A 22,638-nucleotide genomic window follows, 5' to 3' on the forward strand; every position below is an offset into this window, starting at 1 on the left:
CGTCGATGAGAATGGGGATGTGCTCGGTCCTCCTTTTCCTGTAGTCCACAATCATCTCCTTAGTCTTGGTTACGTTGAGAGATCGGTTGCTATTCTGACACCATCCGGCCAGGTCTCTGACGTCCTCCCTATAGGCTCATCATTGTCGGTGATCAGGCTGTTGTGTCATCTGCAAACTTAATGATGGTGTTGGAGTCGTGCCTGGTCATGCAGTCGTGGGTGAACAGGGAGTACAGGGGGGGACTGAGCACACACCCCTGGGGGGCTTCAGTGTTGAGGATCAGCATGGCAGATGTGTTGCTACCTACCCTCACCACCTGGGGGCGGCCGGTCAGGAAGTCCAGGATCCAGGTGCAGAGGGAGGTGTTTAGTCCCAGGATCCTTAGCTTAGTGATGAGCTTTGAGGGTACTATGGTGTTGAATGCTGAGCTGTAGTCAATGAATAGCATTCTCACATAGGTGTTCCTTTTGTCCAGGTGGGAAAGGGCAGTGTGGAGTGCAATAGAGATTGCATCATCTGTGGATCTGTTTGGACGGTATGCAAATTGGAGTGGGTCTAGGGTTTCTGGGATAATGGTGTTGATGTGAGCCATTACCGGCCTTTCAAAGCTCTTTATGACTACGGACGTGAGTGCTACGGGTGTGTAGTCATTTAGGCAGGTTGCCTTCGTGTTCTTGGGCACAGGGACTATGGTGGTCTGCTTGAAACATGTTGGTATTACAGACTCAATCAGGGACATGTTGAAAACATCAGTGAAGACACCTGCCAGTTGGTCAGCACATGCCCAGAGCACATGTCCTGGTAATCCATCCGGCCCCGCAGCCATGTGAATGTTGACCTGTTTAAAGGTCTTACTCACATCGGCTACGGTGAGCGTGATCACACAGTCATCCGGAACAGCTGATGCTCTCATGCATGCCTCAGTGTTGCTTGCCTCGAAGCAAGCATAGAAGTGATTGAGCTCGTCTGGTAGGCTTGTGTCACAGGGCAGCTCACGGCTGTGCTTCCCTTTGTAGTCTGTAATAGTTTGCAAGCCCTGCCACATCCGACGAGCGCCGGAGCCAGTGTAGTACGATTCAATCTTAGCCCTGTATTGACGGTTCGTCGGAGGGCATAGCAGGATTTCTTATAAGCTTCCGGGTTAGAGTCCCGCACCTTGAAAGCGGAAGCTCTATCCTTTAGCTCAGTGCGAATGTTGCCTGTAATCCATGGCTTCTGGTTGGGGTATGTACGTACAGACACTGTGGGGGGGGGGGGACGTCCTCGATGCACTTATTGATAAAGCCAGTGACTGATGTGGTGTACTCCTCAATGCCATCGGAAGAATCCCAGAACATGTTCCAGTCTGTGATAGCAAAACAGTCCTGTAGTTTAGCCTCTGCTTCATCTGACCACTTTTTTTATAGCCCGGGTCACTGGTGTTTCCTGCTTTAATTTTTGCTTGTAAGCAGGAATCAGGAGGATAGAGTTGTGGTCGGAATTACCAAATGGAGGGCGAGCTTTGTATGCGTCTCTGTGTGTGGAGTAGAGGTGATCTAGAATTATTTTCCCTCTGGTTGAACATTTAACATGTTGATGGAAATTAGGTAGAACTGTGTTAAGTTTCCCTGCATTAAAGTCTCCGGCCACTAGGAGCGCCGCCTCTGGGTGAGTGGTTTCCTGTTTGCTTATTTCATTATACAGCTGACTGAGTGCGGTCTTAGTGCCAGCATCCGTCTGTGGTGGTAAATAAACAGCCACGAAAAGTATAGCTGAAAACTCTTTAGGCAAGTAGTGTGGTCTGCAATTTACCACAAGATACTCTACCTCTTGTGAGTCAAATCTAGACTTCCTTCGATTTCGTGCACCAGCTGTTGTTTACAAATATGCACAGACCTTCCCTCCTGATCTCCTCTGTTAGGAGGCCTCCCTCGCTGACGACCGCCCTCCGCAGGGTCTCAATGTCCACCGGGTCACTGTTCAGGGCCTGGAGGATCTCCACCAGCTTCAGCTTCTTCCACGACTCGTGCTCTCCTTGACAACAGAAAATATGAATTGAGATTATACATGTTGTTCAGATAGCAATACGGTCTTGACCGTGGACAGGGTTTGCTTGGATGATAAGATAACGCCAGAGTACCACTGCAAGCAAGGGCTTGTCTATGCTGGTACTGCAGGTTGATATCACTTTTTGTTAGTCAATTCCTTCCACAAAATGCTATTCAATGTCAATTGTGCAAGTTAAAAGTGTGTACTTTCACACATTCTACTGTTACTAATTTACAGTGTGGCACATAGCTAGTAAATATTAGTATCCCACCTGGGTCATTCCTACTATGCGGTGCCTTTTGGACCACATTACATTTGTGAAAAAAAGTATATATTTTTAATTTGTTTTGTATCAGAAAAAGGACATGTTTGACTTTCAGAAAAACATATTGGTCAAGCTCAGGCACTTATCACCATATATATTAGGATTTATTGTTCACACATGGACCATGGGATATTTACACCCTATTAGGGACATACACATAACTATCTGAAAGTGTTAACAATGCATGTATATATCTAGATTTAGATTTAAGACATTCAAAGTCCCTTACTCTATTACGTTAATTTATTTTCTTCAAATAATTAGACATCAATGATTATTGAGCGAAACGTGTGTTATTTTCAGAACCAGCACTTCATTTGCACATTTTTCCTAATAAGAGTGAATAACAACAGAATTTGGTAAACATTTTTGCGTATGTATTTGACCCCTTCTATTTCTACAAGTTACCACAAAGATACACATAACATTTGATGATATTTTCAAATTATGATTTTTTTTTTAACACTGACCTAACAGGGTGGAATGAAGCATAACAGGGTGGAAAGCAACAACAGGGTGGAACTAACAACAATAATGAACAAAATATTGACACAATTAAAGATATTTTGAACTTTGAAATCTGTGAAATGGTTAAAAAAAAAACATTACATTTATAATTAGAACCACTTTATTTTTATTTAATTTTCAATTTACTTTTGTCTTTTTAAAAACATTGTCAACCTAAGTTGGTAAAACAACAAAAACATTAAAACACGAGTATTCCATTAGAACAACATAGCTACATGTAAAACAATTCGATTGCATTTGAAAATCACTGTTAGTTCAAGTTTAATAACACTAATCAGGCACTTTATGATAAACAGACCCTACACATATTGCTCCTAACAATTCTGGGCTTACGGTTCAAGCTTAATAAAACAGTTATTCAAAAAGTTTAACAGCATTTATAAAATATCTCATACATATAAAGATACATGAACCTTTAAAAAGTCCCCCCCTCCCCTTCTTCCCTCTCACCTCTCCTCCACTTCACTCCCTTCCAAAACCCTTCCCACTCCACCACTCTCGCCTTTTCTCCACTCCATCCCCCCTCTACATACTGCAAGTCCCTTTGCTCCAGTTGTAGATAAATGGTTTCCAAAGTGGTCTTTTATGTACCTTTTATGTACCTCCAAGCTCTGGGATCAGCCATACTACCTGGTGGTCAGCGTACTTTGCGTGGGCTTGGTCTGAATAATTTGTTTATTCCATTACGGTGCATGCACTTGACCTGGATGTTATCCTCCTCCACATCTGTTATGATTCCAGGGTATGGCTCATTGTCATAGGACACTACACACCACTGACCAATACGGTGAGTGAATGGCCTCTGTTCACCACGGGGTTTCAACGGTGCACACAGATCTTGGAGCATCAGGAGCTTCTAGAGTTGCTTCTGTGGGCTCCCGAGTGGCGCAGCGGTCTAAGGCACTGCAGTGTAAGAGGCATCACTACAGTCCCTGGTTTGTATCCAGGCTGTATCACATCCGGCTGTGATTGGGAGTCCCATAGGGCGGCGCACAACTGGCCCAGCGTTGTCCGGGTTTGGCCGGGATAGGCTGTCATTGTAAATAAGAATTTGTTCTTAACTGACTTGCCTAGTTAAATACATAAAATAAAAACTCAAAGCAGGGACAGGCCATGACCCCCTCATCTCTTTGGCTGAGACAGGTTATGTCTCTGTACTTGATGTGACCTGGCAACACACTTTTCACTTGATGCATCTTCATTGTGATTTTCACTGCAGTTTTTGGATGAGAAAATCCCACGGCTGTAAAGGCCGTTAGCCATGAATTGGAGATTCTCGTGGGTTTAACATTGGTGCCACAACCCAAAATGGCCTAAAGGTGCAGAAGAATGAGTCTTGACTTTCTGACAGGAACTTCCTGAGTAGATTCTTCATTGTCTGCCAGTGACCTTTTTTGCATCTTCTGTTTGTTTCGTGTGACAGTTTGTTTCCTCCCTGTAGTCATGTGACTCAGATCATCCCTTCTTGGATTCAGCAGTTGCCCAGTTTCTCTTCGTCCACACAAAAGGTACAAATATATCCATCCAATCCCGCCCTCTCCTTTGAAAAACCTAGTCGGTTCTTATTCACCATGTTCCCAATAGTTACTCTTGCAATCATCTGCCTCTCCTTTTCTGGTGTTGCGATATTTAGTTCTAATGTCTTCAAGCAATGAGTGTAACAGAAGGGTTCTTCTAATGGTTGGATGGACAGGATGATGCCTCAGCGTGGCATTCACTTTTAAGCGAGGAGATTTGGAATTTCCTTAACGCATTGGAATGTCTCATATTTTTCTTTTTATCTTTTTCCAAGGTGGCTTGAAGTTTCTTGATCTCTTTCATAAGCCTTTTCTTTGTATTGTTGGTCTTTCTTTGACCTTGATGTCTTTGCCTAAAACACAGTAAGCACTACTAGTATTGTAATCAGTAAACTAATCAATAAATCAAATTGACCAATCAGTTAATAAATTATTCAATGAATGAATCAATAAACCCATAAATAAATACATGGGTATGTTTAGTAATATAGAATAGAGCACAAATATTTTGAACTGTTGTGAACACAAAGCATTAAAGTGCCCAGTTTCAAGCTTGCTCTAACCTTGAGGGCCCTGGCATTGAGTCATGTTCAGGAAGTGGGGGAGGTGTGGGGGAGTGGGAAAAGATGCCCTGGCTGTTGCGCTGGTCTTTTCTTCGTCTCTCTCTCACTGATATCTGCTATCCTCTTTTTGCTGTCTCAAGGTACTTTTGTCGTCTCTCTGGGTCTGCATCATGGCGTGCTCGGTAACACCGCTGCATTTCAGGAGCACTGAGTGATGGTGCCATTCCCTAACAAATGCATGTAACCGTTATAATAACTTAGACATAAACTCAGCAAAAAAAGAAACGTCCCTTCTTCAGGACCCTGTCTTCAAAGATAATTAATAAAAATCCAAATAACTTTACAGATCTTCAATTGTAAAGGATTTAAACACTGTTTCACATGCTTGTTCAATGAACCATAAACAATTAATGAACATGCACCTGTGGAACGGTCGTTAAGACACTAACAGCTTACAGACGGTAGGCAATTAAGGTCACAGTTATGAAAACTTAGGACACTAAAGAGGCGTTTCTACTGACTCTGAAAAACACCAAAATAAAGATGCCCATGGTCCCTGCTCATCTGCGTGAACGTGCCTTAGGCATGCTGCAAGGAGGCATGAGGACTGTAAATAAATTCCAATGTCCGTACTGTGAGACGCCTAAGACAGCGCTGCAGGGAGACAGGACGGACAGCTGATCGTCCTCGCAGTGGCAGACCACGTGTAACAACACCTGCACAGGATCGGTACATCCAAACATCACACCTGCGGGACAGGTACAGGATGGCAACAACAACTGCCCGAGTTACACCAGGATCGCACAATCCCTCCATCAGTGCTAAATTTTGAAAATAGTAAAAAAGAAAGAAAAACCATTGAAAAACCCAGTATCACAACCGGCCGTGATCGGGAGTCCAATAAGGCGGTGCACAATTGGCCCAGCATCGTCCGGGTTTGGGGAAGGTTTGGCTGGCGTAGACCGTCATTGTAAAATAAAAATGTGTTCTTAACTAACTTGACTATAAAGGTTAAATACAAGAACGGTTGTTATCTCTCCCAAAAATATTTTGACAGGGGCTGTTTTTTGAAGGGGTATTACTACAAACTAACAGAGTGGAAAATGAAATCAGGGAAACACAGAAAATCTTAAATACAGTAACAATAAATACAATAATGATGAAAAAAAGTATTGATGACAGATAGTTTAAGTAGGACTATAAAATAATTAATAAATATTTAGAATATTTTATTATTTAATGGCTTATTTCTCGTAGTCGATTAATAGCACCCGGCGACATGGTAAAAATGCATCAAATTCCTTTTGAGATCCATGTCTTTGTGTTTTTATGGTAAAGGACATTAACTTTATATTGTAATACCTTTGGAATCCACATTTTACACAAAATAAGGTGTTATTTCCTGGGGACAGAAAAGGCAATACATAACAGGAATGACCCACTTATATTTTGCAGTCTTGCTTTGCTTCAACTGCATTGGCAACTTGACTGACTGACAGTATCAACTTTTACCTGTTTTGATGAAGAATACGTGATGATGATTCTAAAATGTAAATGTGTATATTGCCATTTAAGATTGGAAGGCTATTCTTATGGGGATTATTAATATAGGTAAATCCCATCCACGCTCTGCTCTGGGTTAATCGATGGTCACGTTGCTTTGCTGTTCCACGTAGCATGTATGGCAGCTGACCAGCCGATATGCATTCACACAGGATTCAAACAGAGATCTGCTAAATACTAGTGAAACTATTCGTCTATTCAACTGTCAACTATCTATAAAACGATTCCCAACGTGCAATGTATGAGTACTTTATCTGCTATTTGTTAATTGAATACTGATTTAGTTAATTTACCTCTGAGTATTTCCATTCCCATTCTCCCGGTTTCCAGTACTTTGCTGGTGTTTCTTCCCCTTTTTCATAGCCTGTTAAAATTAATAACACATCAACAATACATATGTTGTGATACCGTCACTTGCTGAAGTAAATACAGGTTTATAATCGTTTGTCTAACAACAGAAAATAACAATTACAACGAATCCTCAGTTCGAATTGTGATCTACCACATAGCTGTTAATGTATCATCTGCTATTGTCCCAGGAAATCCACTTAACATCTTTTGAGGAGGGATTTATCATTTCATGTTATCTGATTGGTGCAAAAGGATCCCAATTTAAAAATCTCTGCAATCTCATTCACTTTCAATTGGATATCCATGAAGGCGGGCTCAGTGCACTAGCGCTTGTAATGTTTCATTACTCTTGTCTTCTGGCATGCAAATGAGTTGCCATGTGTGCACTTTGAGGAAAATCAGACTTTGATAAACAATATTCCCCATATTTTATACGCCATTTTTTAATAATAATAAAAAAAAGACTAAATTCAAAAACGTTCAACTGTGCGCCGCGTCACAGCACAGAAAGAACTTCAACCCCCCATCACCTCCTACAAAGTATTGCTCCTCCCTCCTCAATCAGAATAATGTTGAGGTTTAAAACTGGGACTGCAGCCTTCTCCTCGACAGCATGTCGGGCTGGACTGTACAGCAGAGGCTCGAGGGAGACACGTCTAGTTCAATTCTAACAAGGTACGGTTGAATGAATCAAATTTAAAAAATGGGTGACAGAAACGATAGAGTCCCCATAATGACACGCAGAACAAGGAGAACCACCATCTGCGCTACGCCAACGGGTGCCAATTCTAAACAAGCCAACGGCAGCGCAGGGGAAAAAACTTCAAGCCAACCGAGCCACAGCAACCGGAAAGTGAAGGAGGAAAAACGGGTGAACGAGCCGGTCACTACACCACGCAAGGAGAGGAACAAAACCAGCGAAGGATTTAGGTAAGCTTTTTGTGAGCTCAGCTCACAAACATGTCTTTAATTTACAGCTGTCACTCATCTTTTGTTTAGCATTATATTTGTGTCATTTAGTAGACGCTCTTACCCAGAGAAATGTACAGGAGCAGTTGGGGTTTAGTGCTTTGTTCAAGGGCACATCGACACATTTTTCAACTAGTTGGCTCAGGAATTCGAACCAGCAACCTTTCGGTTACTGACCCAATGCTCTTAACAGCAAAGCTACATGCCGCCCTGAAATGTTTTCTAAACTTTAGGTGCAGGTTACTCATAATACAAGTTACAGGTACAAGCTACAGGTACAAGCTACAGGTTCTTCATAATATAGGTCAAAAGGACTAATCTTTCATAGGTTCACTTACATCATGTATGATCTCACATCATGTATGATCTCTTTGCTTACATGTTTGCAAGAAATCTAGGCCAAATGTCCATAGGCTACCTTTGCAGATCAGGTAACTAGTTATGCTGCAGGAAATGTTAAATGTGCTAGACTAGTGCGACTGTGGCTGTACATTATTCAGTGATCCTCCAGCCTGGGCTTGTTTTGTGTAAGCCTATCACTTCCACTGCGAGGTGTCTTCTGGTTTCGCAATACCAAACAAACCCCCTTTACTCCAGTTTTCACAACCGGTGTCCTTGGCCTTCTGGCTTGGCCTTCTGGGAATTTCCAAAGTCCTAACAAAGTTTACAATCCCAAAGCACAAAGTGCAATATCCAGTGTTTTGGGAAATTAAATCTCAGATATAGGCCTACTGCCAGGAAATATCTGTGACAAATTATGCAATGAATTCTGAACATTTATAATTCCCCCCCTAAAACAATGTCATTCCTACAATCAACTATATGATCGCTGTAGACCTGTTTTAGCCGCTATTTATTTATTATTATTATTTTATTTTTTTAAAGATTATTTTATGAGACCATTCGTGATGTCTTCTGCTTTAAAAAGTGAACTGTGGGACAGCCCTTCTCTCATTAAAGAGTCTGTAACCTCACATTCCTGCTCTACGTATTCCGACTGACACAAGTAGTCTCTCTCGCTCTCTCATCCATTGGCTGCACAGCAGCGCGGGAACACGCTAGCATGTTCAGACACACACACACTTCATAGTGCGTCGCCCTATGGGACTCTCAATCACGGCCGGATGTGATACAGCCTGGATTCTAACCAGGGACTGTAGTGACCGCTGCGCCACTCGGGTGCCCACATATTAGGTGGGAGTAGAGGGTTGCCGCAGTGCAGCGCCAATGAGCAGTTTTTTTATTTATTGAACTGAAGTTGATTAGTTGTATCTAATACTGTACATCCTTATTCCTGTCTCTTCAGCTGCCATGTCCTCCAGGAGTCCCTGCTCAGCTCAGCCAGTGGTTACAGTAACTATAGAGGCATCCTCAACTGGTGTGTGGTCATGCTGGTAGGTGCTAGCCTGCCTTCATTTTTCTGTAAGATTTGATCATTAATAATTATACTAAGCTATGTGGAATTGTTTTAAGAAATTCATACCAAGGATCAGTTTGCTATTTCATTTTTATTGAAGTACCAAAAAAATATCAAAATTAATTGATCAGTTTTGGCCTTACTGTTATAGCGGGCTTGAAGTTGCGTCACAAATCACCTAGCAACCGCACCAGGCATCATGTTGGAAGACAAGTCAGTCTGTTGGATGGCTGGCTATTTTTTGCTACCACAGGAAACTTCGGGAAGATTGCCTATTATTTAGTTTTTCATAAGACCCAGAAAATGGAGGCAGTGGGAGAACCTATTAAAGTAAGTAAATATATTTTGAAAATTATGTATTGCTAGCTAGAGCTTGCTACAGAAACTCAGTGTGCAGGCTAACTCAAATGAGCTGCTAACATAAAGTTCACTAGTTAACTTCTTACATCTACACGTTCCGCTAGCGGAACGTCTGCTCCAATATCCAATGATGGGCGGGGCGCGAAATTCAAACTCCTCTAAATCCGAAAACTTACACTTTTCAAACATATGACTATGTTACAGCTATTTAAAGACAAGACTCTCCTTTATCTAACCAAACTGTCCGATTTCAAAAAGGCTTTACAGCGAAAGCAAAACATTAGATTATGTCAGCAGAGTACCCAGCCAGGAATAATCACACAGCCATTTTTCAAGCTAGCATATCATGTCACATAAACCCAAACCATATCTAAATGCAGCACTAACCTTTGATGATCTTCATCAGATGACACACCTAGGACATTGTGTTATACAATACATGCATGTCTGTTCAATCAAGTTCATATTTATATCAAAAACCAGCTTTTTACATTAGCATGTGACGTTCAGAACTAGCATTCCCACCGAACACTTCCGGTGATTTTACTAAATTACTCACGATAAACGTTCACAAAAAGCATAACAATTATTTTAAGAATTATAGATACAGAACTCCTCTATGCACTCGATATGTCCGATTTTAAAATAGCTTTTCGGATGAAGCACATTTTGCAATAATGTAAGTACATAGCCCGGCGTTACAGGGCTAGCTATTTAGACACCCACCCAGTGTAGCCTTCACCAAAATCACATTTCCTATAAGAAAAATGTTCTTACCTTGCTTGTTCTTCATCAGAATACACTGCCAGGACTTCTACTTCAATAACAAATGTAGGTTTGGTCCCAAATAATCCATCGTTATATCCAAACAGCGACGTTTTGTTCGTGCGTTCTAGACACTATCCCAACGCTAAATCTCGGCCACGAGCATGACGCAAAATATGACAAAAAATTTCGAAATATTCCATTACCGTACTTCGAAGCATGTCAACCGCTGTTTAAAACCAATATTTATGCAATTTATCTCGTAGAGAAGCGATAATATTCCGACCGGGAATCTGCCTGTCTGTAAACTGAGGAAAAAACCAAAAGCCGGGGGCGGGGCGTGTCACGCGCCTAAGGCTTAGTCCATTGACTGACCACTCAGCATTTGCTCTCGTGTGCTTCAGCCAGGGCTTTGAATGACATCATTCCTGTTTTTCCCGGGCTGTGAGACTCCATTGTTGACGTGACAAGTGTCACGTAAGAGCAGAGATCCTTTGTAAACGATAGAGAGAATCAAGAAGGGCAAGAAATGTTCAGACAGGGTACTTCCTGAACAGAAGCATCTCAGGTTTTTGCCTGCCATAGGAGTTCTGTTATACTCACAGACACCATTCAAACAGTTTCAGAAACTTTGGAGTGTTTTCTCTCCAAAGCTAATAATTATATGCATATTCCAGTTTCTGGGCAGGACTAATAATCAGATTAAATCGGGTACGTTTTTTATCCAGCCGTGAAAATACTGCCCCCTAGATGTAACAGGTTAACATTAGCTGGCTATACAACATGTAAAGTTAGCTAAGTGAATTAAATATCACCAGCTAACTATCTTGATGTATGTATAGTTGTAACTCCAAATGCATTTGTTGTTAGCTACCTAGATAATAGCCATGGAAGAAGGTGAAAGGATTAGTTAGTTCCAGCTGTCGGAGAAGGGGGAGTAGACTGCTCTGGATAGGGAAGGTGACATTGTGAAAATATTCTCCAGTTCCAGTCCCTAGTGAAAAACTGAGGACAGAGATGTAGTAACATAATATTCAGTGCTGTTTAATTTGAGTATAATGCAGCCTGTTTCTTTTGATGTTTTCTGTCCTCAGATAGAGAGCCGTCAAACCCTGTCTGCAGATGAAGAGGTCCCAAGAGAATAAGGGTACATCCTTGTATACCATTAATTATACTGCATGTGTACCTATGTTAGCACATTTTGTGGACAGATTTACAGTTTAAAAGTCACACAATGTATAAATGTATTACAACTGGAGCTGGCCAACCGTGCTGGGTGTGCCGGCTACTGTTATAGCTCAGCACTAACACACCTGATTCAATGTATCAAACCTAATTAGTTAATAATCGAGTGTGCTCTTGCTGGGCTGGAACAGAAGTCTGCTCCCCTGTGGATCAGTGGAGAGAGGCTGGTCACCTCTGGTATTGACTTTTTGTTGTTCACCTAAAATAATGATGCTTTAGTAATAATAGCCTACTTGTTAATAAAGTGTTTAACCTTTACATATGAGTTAGCTTACTTGTACACTTTGAAATGGTGTGGATTTTTTTTTAAGTTAAGTGGATTTTTTTTAAAGGTAAGTTAACAATTAAAACACTTAACTATTACTTGAGATGAACTATTAGTTGAGATGAACTAGTGTATGTTGATTAATCACAGATAACAATCCTGCAATAAACAGTGGAAGGGGAAGCTCTCGTGTCTGTTTCTTTGTTGTATTCTCAAATGAACATTATCTTTCTGTTCAGTCATAAACTCTCCAGTTTTATTTGATTGTCACAATTTTCAGGATATCAGACATGTGAACCCATTTTGCAGCTGATAATGGCATGTAATGCAGCCATAGGCCTACAGCAGTGGTTCCCAACTCCAGTCCTGGAATACCCCCAACAACACACATTTTTGTTGAATCAGGTGTGTTTGTCCGGGGCTACAATGTACTCTTGGGGTACTCGAGGACCGGTCTTGGGAACCACTGGCCTAAAGTATGATGGCATTAGCCTTATGGACATTTGCAATGCACCCCTTGACATAGTGCATATGAACCAGAGAATAGCTTAGCTCACACATTGTTTACATAATGTTCAGCTATATGTTCTCAAGTTTTTAAAAACAATTCCAGTGAACAATGTATATGGGGCTAATCATTATGCTGGATGTTGTACATGCCTTGTGCTGACACGAAATTGTTTAGTGCAAATCCAACCCTTGTGATCTAGGTGGTGAAATGTATGGAAGCAAGAGCTGATGGGATCCTTAGCTTTAATCATACACACAACTACTACCAAATTCAATGCCAGATACTTTTCTCCCAGAAGGTCTGAGGGGCACTTGGAGGTGCTACTGTGATAATGAAGATGGTTTGCCTAAGACTACCACAATTACATTGTCTATGCAAAATGTGTTTTTAAATTGTAAAGGAAAATAGTAGGGCTATAAGAAATACTTTTTATTCAATGGGGCGGGGCAAAGCAGATGACAAAATGCTATTTATTTCACCCATACAACAATATAGCCTATTGTTAAAGTACAGTATGTTTACAATAGTATTTTAAACATTCCAAATTACATTTAAGATATACATATGGTTTAATAGGGCACTTTTGTCATGATGTGAAGGTGCTCTCTACTCAAATGGCACAACAGAATAATTCAGTCAAAAGCACAGCATATGACAACCAACTGAGGGATGTCTCCTTTTCATATCTGGAAAATAAGTAGACCCCGATGCCCCTGCAGCACTGCTCATCTTCACAGTGGTAGTCCAGTTGACATGGGTGTATTGATGGAGGTCCGTTGGTGAACCTACAGTAGTACATAAACACATGAAAAGCACTCCTAATGTTAGAATATCATTTCTTCAGGTTACCTTTACCTTCATGGCACTTAAGTGTATGGTGTTTTAATTAATTCAGGTTTAAGTTTCATATAAATATTACATCTATTGCTGGGCTGGAACAACCAATAGTCAACACAGCAGGTTGTCCTATCCCATTGAGGCCTTTGTCCTATGCTGTAATGTCCATACATTTTCCCTCCTGAATAAAGTTCTCAACAAATTATCATTGGGTTATTACATGATAACCACAAGTTTTTTTTGGACAATGTTCTCTAGGGACAATTTGCATCTACAATTTGCGTCTCTTTTCATGGTCACGGCAAGAAGGGATCCAGCTTTTGTCAAGTGAACGTAAAATGTGATATTTCGTAGCAGATTAGGAGAATTTACGCAGCAGGTTAGGTTTAGGAAAAGGATTAGGGTTAGCTAAAATGTAAAAAAGCCGGATCCCTTTTCGGCATAGATCACGAGGTTCTTTTATTGATCTGTTGTCAGTGTCGGTAGATGCTGAAGTGCGACATGGGTGGATGCGGTGGATTGAGATGCATCCAATGCAATAAAACCGATACTGTATCTCTGGTTTAAACTAACAGATTTTTTTTTTTTATGGGGATGTTTTGATTATGCAAATTATAGAGAATACAGTGCTGGCAACTGAGCAGTCATATTGAGCCATTGATATAAATCTGCATGAACCCACATTGTCCTTTTAGACTCTCGAACTTCGACTGCAATTTTGTAGAACATTGAATACTCTTGTCAATTACTTCTCTCCTGTCTGAGGAAATCTGAAGACTCAACTCTGATCAGCTTTGGATGGATGGATAGTTGGTTCTGTCTGTCTCAGTAGGCCTACATTCCTTGCTTTCCTGCCAATAGCTACAGTTTTATTGATAGGCAGATATCAGTTTCTCTTGGGCTGTTGTCTACACAGTGAGAATCATCAGTAACCCAACGATGTGTTATTGTCCTTCAGAGCTGTCTCTCAATAGCAATGGTAAACATTGTTGACTTATCTTATCCACACTACACCTGTGCATGGCAAACAAAACAATAATCAGTTTGATAAGAGAAGAAGAAACTTATCCCTGGCCCTCTTATATTTTCTTATGGGAGAGGAGTTTTATATGAACTGTGAAGAGACTTGGACTTTGAATGAGAGCTGAAGCATCTTGGTCATGTGTCACACAGCTTGCCTCATTCAACTGGAAAGGCTAGCCAAGTCATTCAATCACTCTTTCTCCTTCGTGCTCTTTCACACTCTTTCTTGATCTCTCTCTTGCCGTTTTTATAAAAACAAACTTCACTTTTTATATTATAGCAGTCAAAGAAAAGACGGTCACCACTCCTCTTGACACTCTGGCAGTTAGGCTCTGTGGTGGGCAATTTAACACTAACGTGTCGTCTTCCTGTTTCTTTTTACTGAGAGGAGCCTGTTAAGAATCTCTCCAGTGTGTCACCTTACAAACGTTGCCTGTTTTTACTAATACACCTTATCTGGTTCATGTAGCCTGCTGGAGGCTGTAGCCTACTGTATGTTAATCAGCACAACCAGGCATGCACAAATGTCCATCAGACAAACTGGAGGTCCACAATACCTAGGTTTAGCCTAATGCAGTCTCTGAAGTTTGATCAATTTAAGTTTGCACTGTTCAGATAGGCAAGGTTCAAGTCATTGACATGGTCTGTCAGGTATGCTAGGCTGCTGGCATTGTTTAATGGAGTGGGTAGTAGCCAGAGCATTCATGACTCCTGTCAAGCATTTGATTTGTCAGTTGATGTGTTGCAGTTAATTCTGTCCCCCTGGGTAAGGTCAAATGAGGACTCTGAGGAGAGAATTTCTTCTTCCTCTGAGGATAGACATTTCCTGTTCTACTTCAAAAGTGTTAATGGAAGTTCAATGATATTTTATTTTTCCTGCAGAATATCCAATGATACGCATTTCTAACATGAGAATTTATTAAATTAATATGGACAGAATCTCATGTATTATAACTAAAAATAAACACCCAATTCTTTCTGTTTTGAAGAGAGACTGCAGGAAAAATCTTGCTGTTGCCTTCAAAGCATCTGGGTGAGAGAAGTTTAATTTCCAAAGCCGGCATTAATCCAGTCTTTGAAACATGATCGCTATGACATTCAAACAGACCCCCCCCCCCCCCCCCCCCCCCATCATATTCCCTGGGAATCATTCCTACATTCTTTGTACCCACTAATGAATGGGTCTGAAACTCAAGTGGAAAGTTGCTGGCTAGAGGATGTGAGCTAGAGAAGAGATGTAACTGTTGCACGGAGGACCCTCTGTAGCTATCTTTTACATTGCTGGCTCACCAAGGATATTCTTCGGACATTATGATGCCCAGCCAGTTCGAAAGGGTTGGTTCCTCTGCACGTGCTGCTTAATGTAGGCCTGACCAGAGATGCCTATTTCAATAAAGGGCTCTAGTCCTAGGCAATATATACAGTATGTAGACTGTTTCAATGGACCACAAATATTGCAGTTTCTGTATCCTATAGGTCATGCGTGTTAGGCTAGGTAGCCTTTGGCTACATGCATAATTGATGCTAAGCTATCTTGGTGTGCTTTAGGTTGATATTTTGAAGGGGCTCAAACATACAGGTAACCCACAGCTATAATTATTGTTTGGGAGTAATTTAGCGATTTGAATTTATTATTTTTTTAAATGTATATGTTGCTCCTCAAATTGAACAAGCCCTTCTGAATAATGTAGTAAAGAAGTTGCTGCTGCAGAAACAAACCTAACCTTGTAATGAAGCAGTCTGTCTGGTATGCTGCTTGTAGGTTGACTCCTGCTTTTCTATTTTTAATATGGCAACAACAGCATGTCTATTTTCAGTTTGGAAATCAAACGGGGTCTGCACGTCTCCACTATCCAGGGCCAAGGTTTCGGGAACAGGGTTTGCTCTTTGTGTTGTCTCTCTGTGTGTGTGTGACTATCAGCTTTAGATGAACGTGACACCACCAGTGAGTGACCGCTGTGATATAGTGTATGTATAGCCTGCTAACATTTTAGCTTCAGTGAAACAATGTGAGCTATTGCAAGACCAGTCTGGTTTCACAAGGCAAGTCTATGGACCTGTTTTTGTTAACAGCTCAGGGATGGGGCTAGAGAAATGTAACCACTCTCAAATTCATAGACCAGACAATAGATGCAAGGACTGACCATCCCTGAAATCAAATGTGTAGTTTTAACCATGTTTTGAGGCTATACAGTGCTGGTTTACAATTACATTCTTTACAAACAGGGTAAAACAAATGTATATTTTTGGTTCTGATGAGGTACGACAGCTGAACTAAGTTCAAGACTCAAGTTATATTCTTCAAGAATCAATGGGTATAGAAATACATTTTACAGTATAAGTTCCAAACGGGATATATAAATCAGATTAAACCTTTAATGGAAGTGCTAGCTAGCCTGTGTGTAGCCTAACCAATCTGAAGAAAGATAACAGCTACACCATTGCATGGTGAGAAACACAAGGACGATTAGCCTAGATATTTCACCTCGATTGATCCCACATCTCAACCCGTTTTGTTTTTGCTGTAATACAGAAGCAAGCTATGAACATATACTGTGTCATGTGCCGCTGCCTGATGTGGGTTGGTCCCCAGGGTTAGGTTCTGTTGCCAGAATGGATGATTGTTCTTATCAGCCTTTATAGCATTGAGATTAACATTTAAACTGCCGGGCCTCTCTTTACCCTCCCTTTACTAAGCCAATGGGCAGGCATTTTCACTGCAACATTCCAAAGTGTGGAGCGCAAAGGATCAGGGGTTATTCTTGGAAAAAGTGATATTTTGAAAGGGAGTTCATCTCTTTGACAAAGGTAAGTGTTTTGGAAACCTTAATCTGCTCTTTCTGATGCTATGTGAAATCAGAATGTCTTAACTGCATGTGACTCAAGGAGGATTATAAAGTCACTTTTTAACTGCTTATAACACATTATTTTTGATATTGAAAGTCAAACAACGTGTGTTTTTATTTTTTATTTATTTCACCTTTATTTAACCAGGTAGGCAAGTTGAGAACAAGTTCTCATTTACAATTGCGACCTGGCCAAGATAAAGCAAAGCAGTTCGACACATACAACAACACAGAGTTAAACATGGAGCAAAACAAACATACAGTCAATAATACAGTAGAAAAATAAGTCTATATACAATGTGAGCAAATGAGGTGAGAAGGGAGGTAAAGGCAAAAAAGGCCATGGTGGCAAAGTAAATACAATATAGCAAGTAAAACACTGGAATGGTAGATTTGTAGTGGAAGGAAGTGCAAAGTAGAAATAGAAATAATGGGGTGCAAAGGAGCTAAATAAATACAGTAGGGGAAGAGGTAGTTGTTCGGGCTAAATTATAGATGGGCTATGTACAGGTGCAGTGATCTGTGAGCTGCTCTGACAGCTGGTGCTTAAAGCTAGTGAGGGAGATAAGTGTTTCCAGTTTCAGAGATTTCTGTAGTTCGTTCCAGTCATTGGCAGCAGAGAACTGGAAGGAGAGACGGCCAAAGGAGGAATTGGCTTTGGGGGTGACCAGAGAGATATACCTGCTGGAGCGCGTGCTACAGGTGGGTGCTGCTACGGTGACCAGTGAGCGGAGATAAGGGGGGACTTTACCTAGCAGAGTCTTGTAGATGACCTAGAGCCAGTGGGTTTAGCGACGAGTATGAAGCGAGGGCCAGCCAACGAGAGCGTACAGGTCGCAGTGGTGGGTAGTATATGGGGCTTTGGTGACAAAACGGATGGCACTGTGATAGACTGCATCCAGTTTATTGAGTAGGGTATTGGAGGTTATTTTGTAAATGACATCGCCAAACTCGAGGATCGGTAGGATGGTCAGTTTTACGAGGGTATGTTTGGCAGCATGAGTGAAGGATGCTTTGTTGCGAAATAGGAAGCCAGTTCTAGATTTAACTTTGGATTGGAGATGTTTGATGTGAGTCTGGAAGGAGAGCTTACAGTCTAACCAGACACCTAGGTATTTGTCGTTGTCCACATATTCTAAGTCAGAACCATCCAGAGTAGTGATACTGGACGGGCGGGCAGGTGCAGGCAGCGATCGGTTGAAGAGCATGCATTTAGTTTTATTTGTATTTAAGAGCAGTTGGAGGCCACGGAAGGAGAGTTATATGGCATTGAAGCTTGTCTGGAGGGTTGTTAAGTGTCCAAAGAAGGGCCAGAAGTATACAGAATGGTGTCATCTGCGTAGAGGTGGATCAGAGACTCACCAGCAGCAAAAGCGACATCATTGATGTATACAGAGAAAAGAGTTGGCCAAGGAATTGAACCCTGTGGCACCCCCATAGAGACTACCAGAGGCCCGGACAACAGGCCCTCCGATTTGACACATTGAACTCAATCATAGAAGTAGTTGGTGAACCAGGCGAGGCAATCATTTGAGAAACCAAGGCTATTGAGTCTGCCGATGAGGATGTGGTGATTGACAGAGTCGAAAGCCTTGGCCAGGTCAATGAATACGGCAGCACAGTATTGTTTCTTATCGATGGCGGTTACGATATCGTTTAGGACCTTGAGCGTGGCTGAGGTGCACCCATGACCAGCTCTGAAACCAGATTGCATAGCGGAGAAGGTGCGGTGGGATTCGAAATGGTCGGTAATCTGTTTGTTGACTTGGCTTTTGAAGACCTTAGATAGGCAGGGTAGGATAGATATAGGTCTGTAGCAGTTTGGGTCAAGAGTGTCCCCTCCTTTGAAGAGGGGGATGACAGCAGCTGCTTTCCAATCTTTGGGAATCTCAGACGACACGAAAGAGAGGTTGAACAGGCTAGTAATAGGGGTTGCAAAAATTTCAGAAGATCATTTTAGAAAGGGTCCAGATTGTCTAGCCCGGCTGATTTGTAGGGGTCCAGATTTTGCAGCTCTTTCAGAACATCAGCTGAATGGATTTGGGAGAAGGAGAAATGGGGAAGGCTTGGGCGAGTAGCTGTGGGGGGTGCAGTGCTGTTGACCGCGGTAGGGGTAGCCAGGTGGAAAGCATGGCCAGCCGTAGAAAAATGCTTATTGAAATTCTCAATTATAGTGGATTTATCGGAGGTGACAGAGTTTCCTATCCTCAGTGCAGTGGGCAGCTGGGAGGAGGTGTTAAATAGATTCAGGAAAATTCAAGGACAAAGAGGAGTGTGACTTTTAAAAATTGCAGAAATATGTTTGAAATTACAATTCACATGCAGTCTGTCGTGTCTTTGGCATCATTAAACTGAAGACTTTTAGTTTATCAAATCAATTCTCTGAAAATTATTATTATTAAGTGATTAACTAATCAGGTAGATGTAATTAACTAGGAAGTCGGGGCACCAAGGAAAATATTCAGGTTACAAAGTTATAATTTTCCTAATATAACTTTCAGATATTTTAATATCTGATCAATTAGTCTTTTAATTAATGAATTATTCTTTACCTCATGTTAGTCTCATTCCAAACGTCGTAAATTGTTGGTTATCTGCACAAACCCAGTCTTCACTATGAGTCATCCATACATCAATTGTCTCAAATAGTAAATAAATTATCTAAATAATCACAGAAATGCATAAACAAACAGTAGATATAGTTACAAGGAAATGGAAATGGGTAGTTCAGAGTAACATTCAGCCATGTCGTTATAGAATAGATGTTTCGGCGGTTGTCGGTCTTCGCGTTCAATGATACCCGAATTCCTAGCTGCAGACTAGTAATTAGTATCAAAGATTTGTTCTTATTCTGTCGGTTCAATAGTCTCAGAGTTTAACCACATGGTATGGTTAAGAATTCAGCAATGGACTCAAACCTTAGCCCTCTCGTAATTGAGAGAAGCATGGTCTGAAGATAAATTCCCACGGTGGGGGTTATATTCGGAAGAGCAGAAAGGGGCTGTCCCATGACGCCAGATCAATGTCTGTGCTCATGGGGCGGGCCTATAATTTAGTTGAACTCCAAAGGGAATTGGTTTCCTTCATTAAACAGTTTAAAATCACATTAAATAATTTCACAAATAGTTTCATCTTTACTCATTCATTTTATACAGCAATTAGATGCAAGCCTCACAACTGAGACTCTTGTATAAACAGGGATATGGTAATGTGGCTGTATTGTCTCTCATGAGTTTCACAAAATTGTACCAAACGGACCAGTTCGTAGCAGGCTACTTCACCGACCGTTTATACATTCTCCAGAACATGAATATTGTTCAGTTCTGTGAGGTGGAAGAAGTTCCTTTGTGCTCTATGAAAACTCTCTCTCTCTCTCTACTGTCTGGCCATGTGGAAGAATCTCCTCCAGGAATTTATGACCTGCTTAACAGCAGCCTGGGAGGGAGGGAGGGAGGGAGGGGTACCCAAAGAGGGCAACGTCATGACAAGTCAAAATGACTGCCTCGGCACTTGTAGTGTGTGGTGGAAGACTGACCTGTGACCAGTCTGTCTGTGTTGGTAATGAATGATCACTGGTCAGTCTTTTCCTTCATACAATTTTGTTTGTATGAATTTTGTTTACTTCTGATTGCAAAATCTCTTCTGTTGCAGGTCTTGTGCAATGCACGCCTTTTCCTGGAGAATCTAATAAAGTAAGTATCTGCAGCTTTAAATGACTAAAACAATTAGGCTGTCAACTTCAATATCATTTGTTAATCACTTCTGTCACGACTGCCGATCCTTTCATTTTGACCACAGCTTCTTTTGTAAAAGTAGTATCCATCAATATCTTCTTCTTTCCCTCCTCTGATAGATATGGGATACTGGTGGACCCCATCCAAGTGGTTTCACTGTTCTTAAAAGACCCATATAGCTGGCCTGCATCTTGCCTTATCATTGGTATGTAGACTAAACCGCTCTCCTCTTTGGCATGCTAGCTGTAGTATTGGGATTGTTGTACATCTTCCCAAATCTATTTATTTTAATATCTTATTGTCTGGTTTTGGTTGCTTAGCAACCTAAGTCATTATACCCACTAAAATATCAACTGTTTTCCCACCAAGTGGGGCTAATTTTCTAATTTGGAACAATATTGTAGGAATATTACACGGCTGCCTTTTGTGGAGTACCCGAATCTAATGTGTTTATTTTTCCTCAGTTTCGAACGTGTTCATAATGGCAGCTTTGTACACGGAGCGGAGGCTATCAGTGGTGAGTGTCATGCCATAATGTCTGGGACTAATGTGAAGGATGTGCTGTGAAATCTCACAAATCTCTCTGTTGCTTGTGAACAAGTATTTCAGGCCCCTGTTAGGTAGAGATGGTGGGGGACATCTGTTAAATAGGTTTTGTCAAGCATTCCCCCCCTAATAAAAACCAATGTGGCTTTTTTTGCTGTGTGTGTGTGTGTGTGTGTGTGTGTGTGTGTGTGTGTGTGTGTGTGTGTGTGTGTGTGTGTGTGTGTGTGTGTGTGTGTGTGTGTGTGTGTGTGTGTGTGTGTGTGTGTGTGTGTGTGTAAATGCAACATGTAAAGTGTTGGTTTCATGAGCTGAAATAAAAGATCCCAGAAATGTTCCATGTACACAAAGCTTATTTCTCTAATTTTGTGCACAAATTAGTTTACATCCCTGTTTGTGAGCATTTCTCCTTTGCCAAGGTAATCCTTCCACCTGACCGGTGTGGCAGAAGCTGATTTTGAACAGCATGATTACTACACAGGTGCACCTTGTGCTGGGGACAAAAAGGCCACTCTAAAATGTGCAGTTTTGTCACACAACACAATGCCACAGATGTCTGAAGTTGAGGAAGCATGTATTTGGCATGCTGACTGCAGGAATGTCCAACAGAGCTACTGCCACAGAATAATGTTAATTTCTCTACCATAAGCCGCCTCCGTCGTTTTTTAAAGAATTTGGCAGTATATCCAACCATCTCAGAACCACAGACCACGTGTAACCAAGCCAGACCAGGACCTCTATATCCGGCTTCTTCACCTGTGGGATCAACTGAGACCAGCCACCCGGACAGCTGATGAAACTGAGGAGTATTTCTGTCTGTAATGAAGCCCGTTTGTGGGGGAAAATGTACTCTGATTGGCTGGGCTTGGCTTCCCCAAGGGCTAGGCCTATGCCCTCCCAGGCCCACCCATGGCTGCGTCCCTGACAAGTGAAGTGAAATCCATAAATTAGGGCCTAATGAATTTATTTCTATTTACTGTTTTCCTTATATGAATGAAAAAGGAAACCGCACACTGCTCTTGACAGTATCACTGATCTTTAATAAGCTTACGTATCGGCCTCACGGCCTTCATCAAAGCTCTGATGAAGGCCGTGAGGCCGATACGTAAGCTTATTAAAGATCAGTGATACTATCAAGAGCAGTGTGCGGTTTCCTTTTTCATTTCATTCATCTTTCATTCAACTGTTGCCATGCACCTGCAAACAGTTTGCTCAGATGTGTGAGTGCCTTTTTGATTTACTGTTTT

The 22,638-nt window shown here is 41.4% G+C and overlaps 2 protein-coding genes and 1 long non-coding RNA gene across 3 annotated transcripts in view; 2 read left to right on the forward strand and 1 right to left on the reverse strand.

Annotated features, from left to right (window-relative positions):
- The window catches only part of LOC115175572 (TBC1 domain family member 20-like), a 28,320-nt gene extending 21,227 nt beyond the window's left edge, over window positions 1–7,093 (reverse strand). Inside the window, exons 1-2 of the mRNA XM_029734878.1 lie at window positions 6,819–7,093; window positions 1,877–2,014 (exon numbers count right to left, since the gene is read on the reverse strand). Of these exons, the coding sequence (XP_029590738.1) occupies window positions 1,877–2,014; window positions 6,819–6,840 (160 nt within the window). The 5' untranslated portion in view covers window positions 6,841–7,093. The remainder of the gene's footprint in view (window positions 1–1,876; window positions 2,015–6,818) is intronic.
- Window positions 7,094–7,424: 331 nt separating this feature from the next.
- Window positions 7,425–22,638, forward strand: part of dgat1a (diacylglycerol O-acyltransferase 1a) — a 28,060-nt gene continuing 12,846 nt past the window's right edge. The window contains exons 1-5 of the mRNA XM_029734877.1: window positions 7,425–7,806; window positions 9,152–9,239; window positions 20,766–20,806; window positions 20,968–21,053; window positions 21,313–21,365. Of these exons, the coding sequence (XP_029590737.1) occupies window positions 7,580–7,806; window positions 9,152–9,239; window positions 20,766–20,806; window positions 20,968–21,053; window positions 21,313–21,365 (495 nt within the window). The 5' untranslated portion in view covers window positions 7,425–7,579. The remainder of the gene's footprint in view (window positions 7,807–9,151; window positions 9,240–20,765; window positions 20,807–20,967; window positions 21,054–21,312; window positions 21,366–22,638) is intronic.
- On the forward strand, window positions 9,288–12,800 carry LOC115175573 (uncharacterized). Its single transcript, XR_003872062.1, has 2 exons — window positions 9,288–9,695; window positions 11,147–12,800. It is a non-coding gene; the product is annotated as an uncharacterized LOC115175573 (long non-coding RNA).

This window comes from Salmo trutta, chromosome 36 (genome assembly GCF_901001165.1).
Source record: "Salmo trutta chromosome 36, fSalTru1.1, whole genome shotgun sequence".
Classification (NCBI taxonomy): Eukaryota; Metazoa; Chordata; class Actinopteri; order Salmoniformes; family Salmonidae; genus Salmo; species Salmo trutta.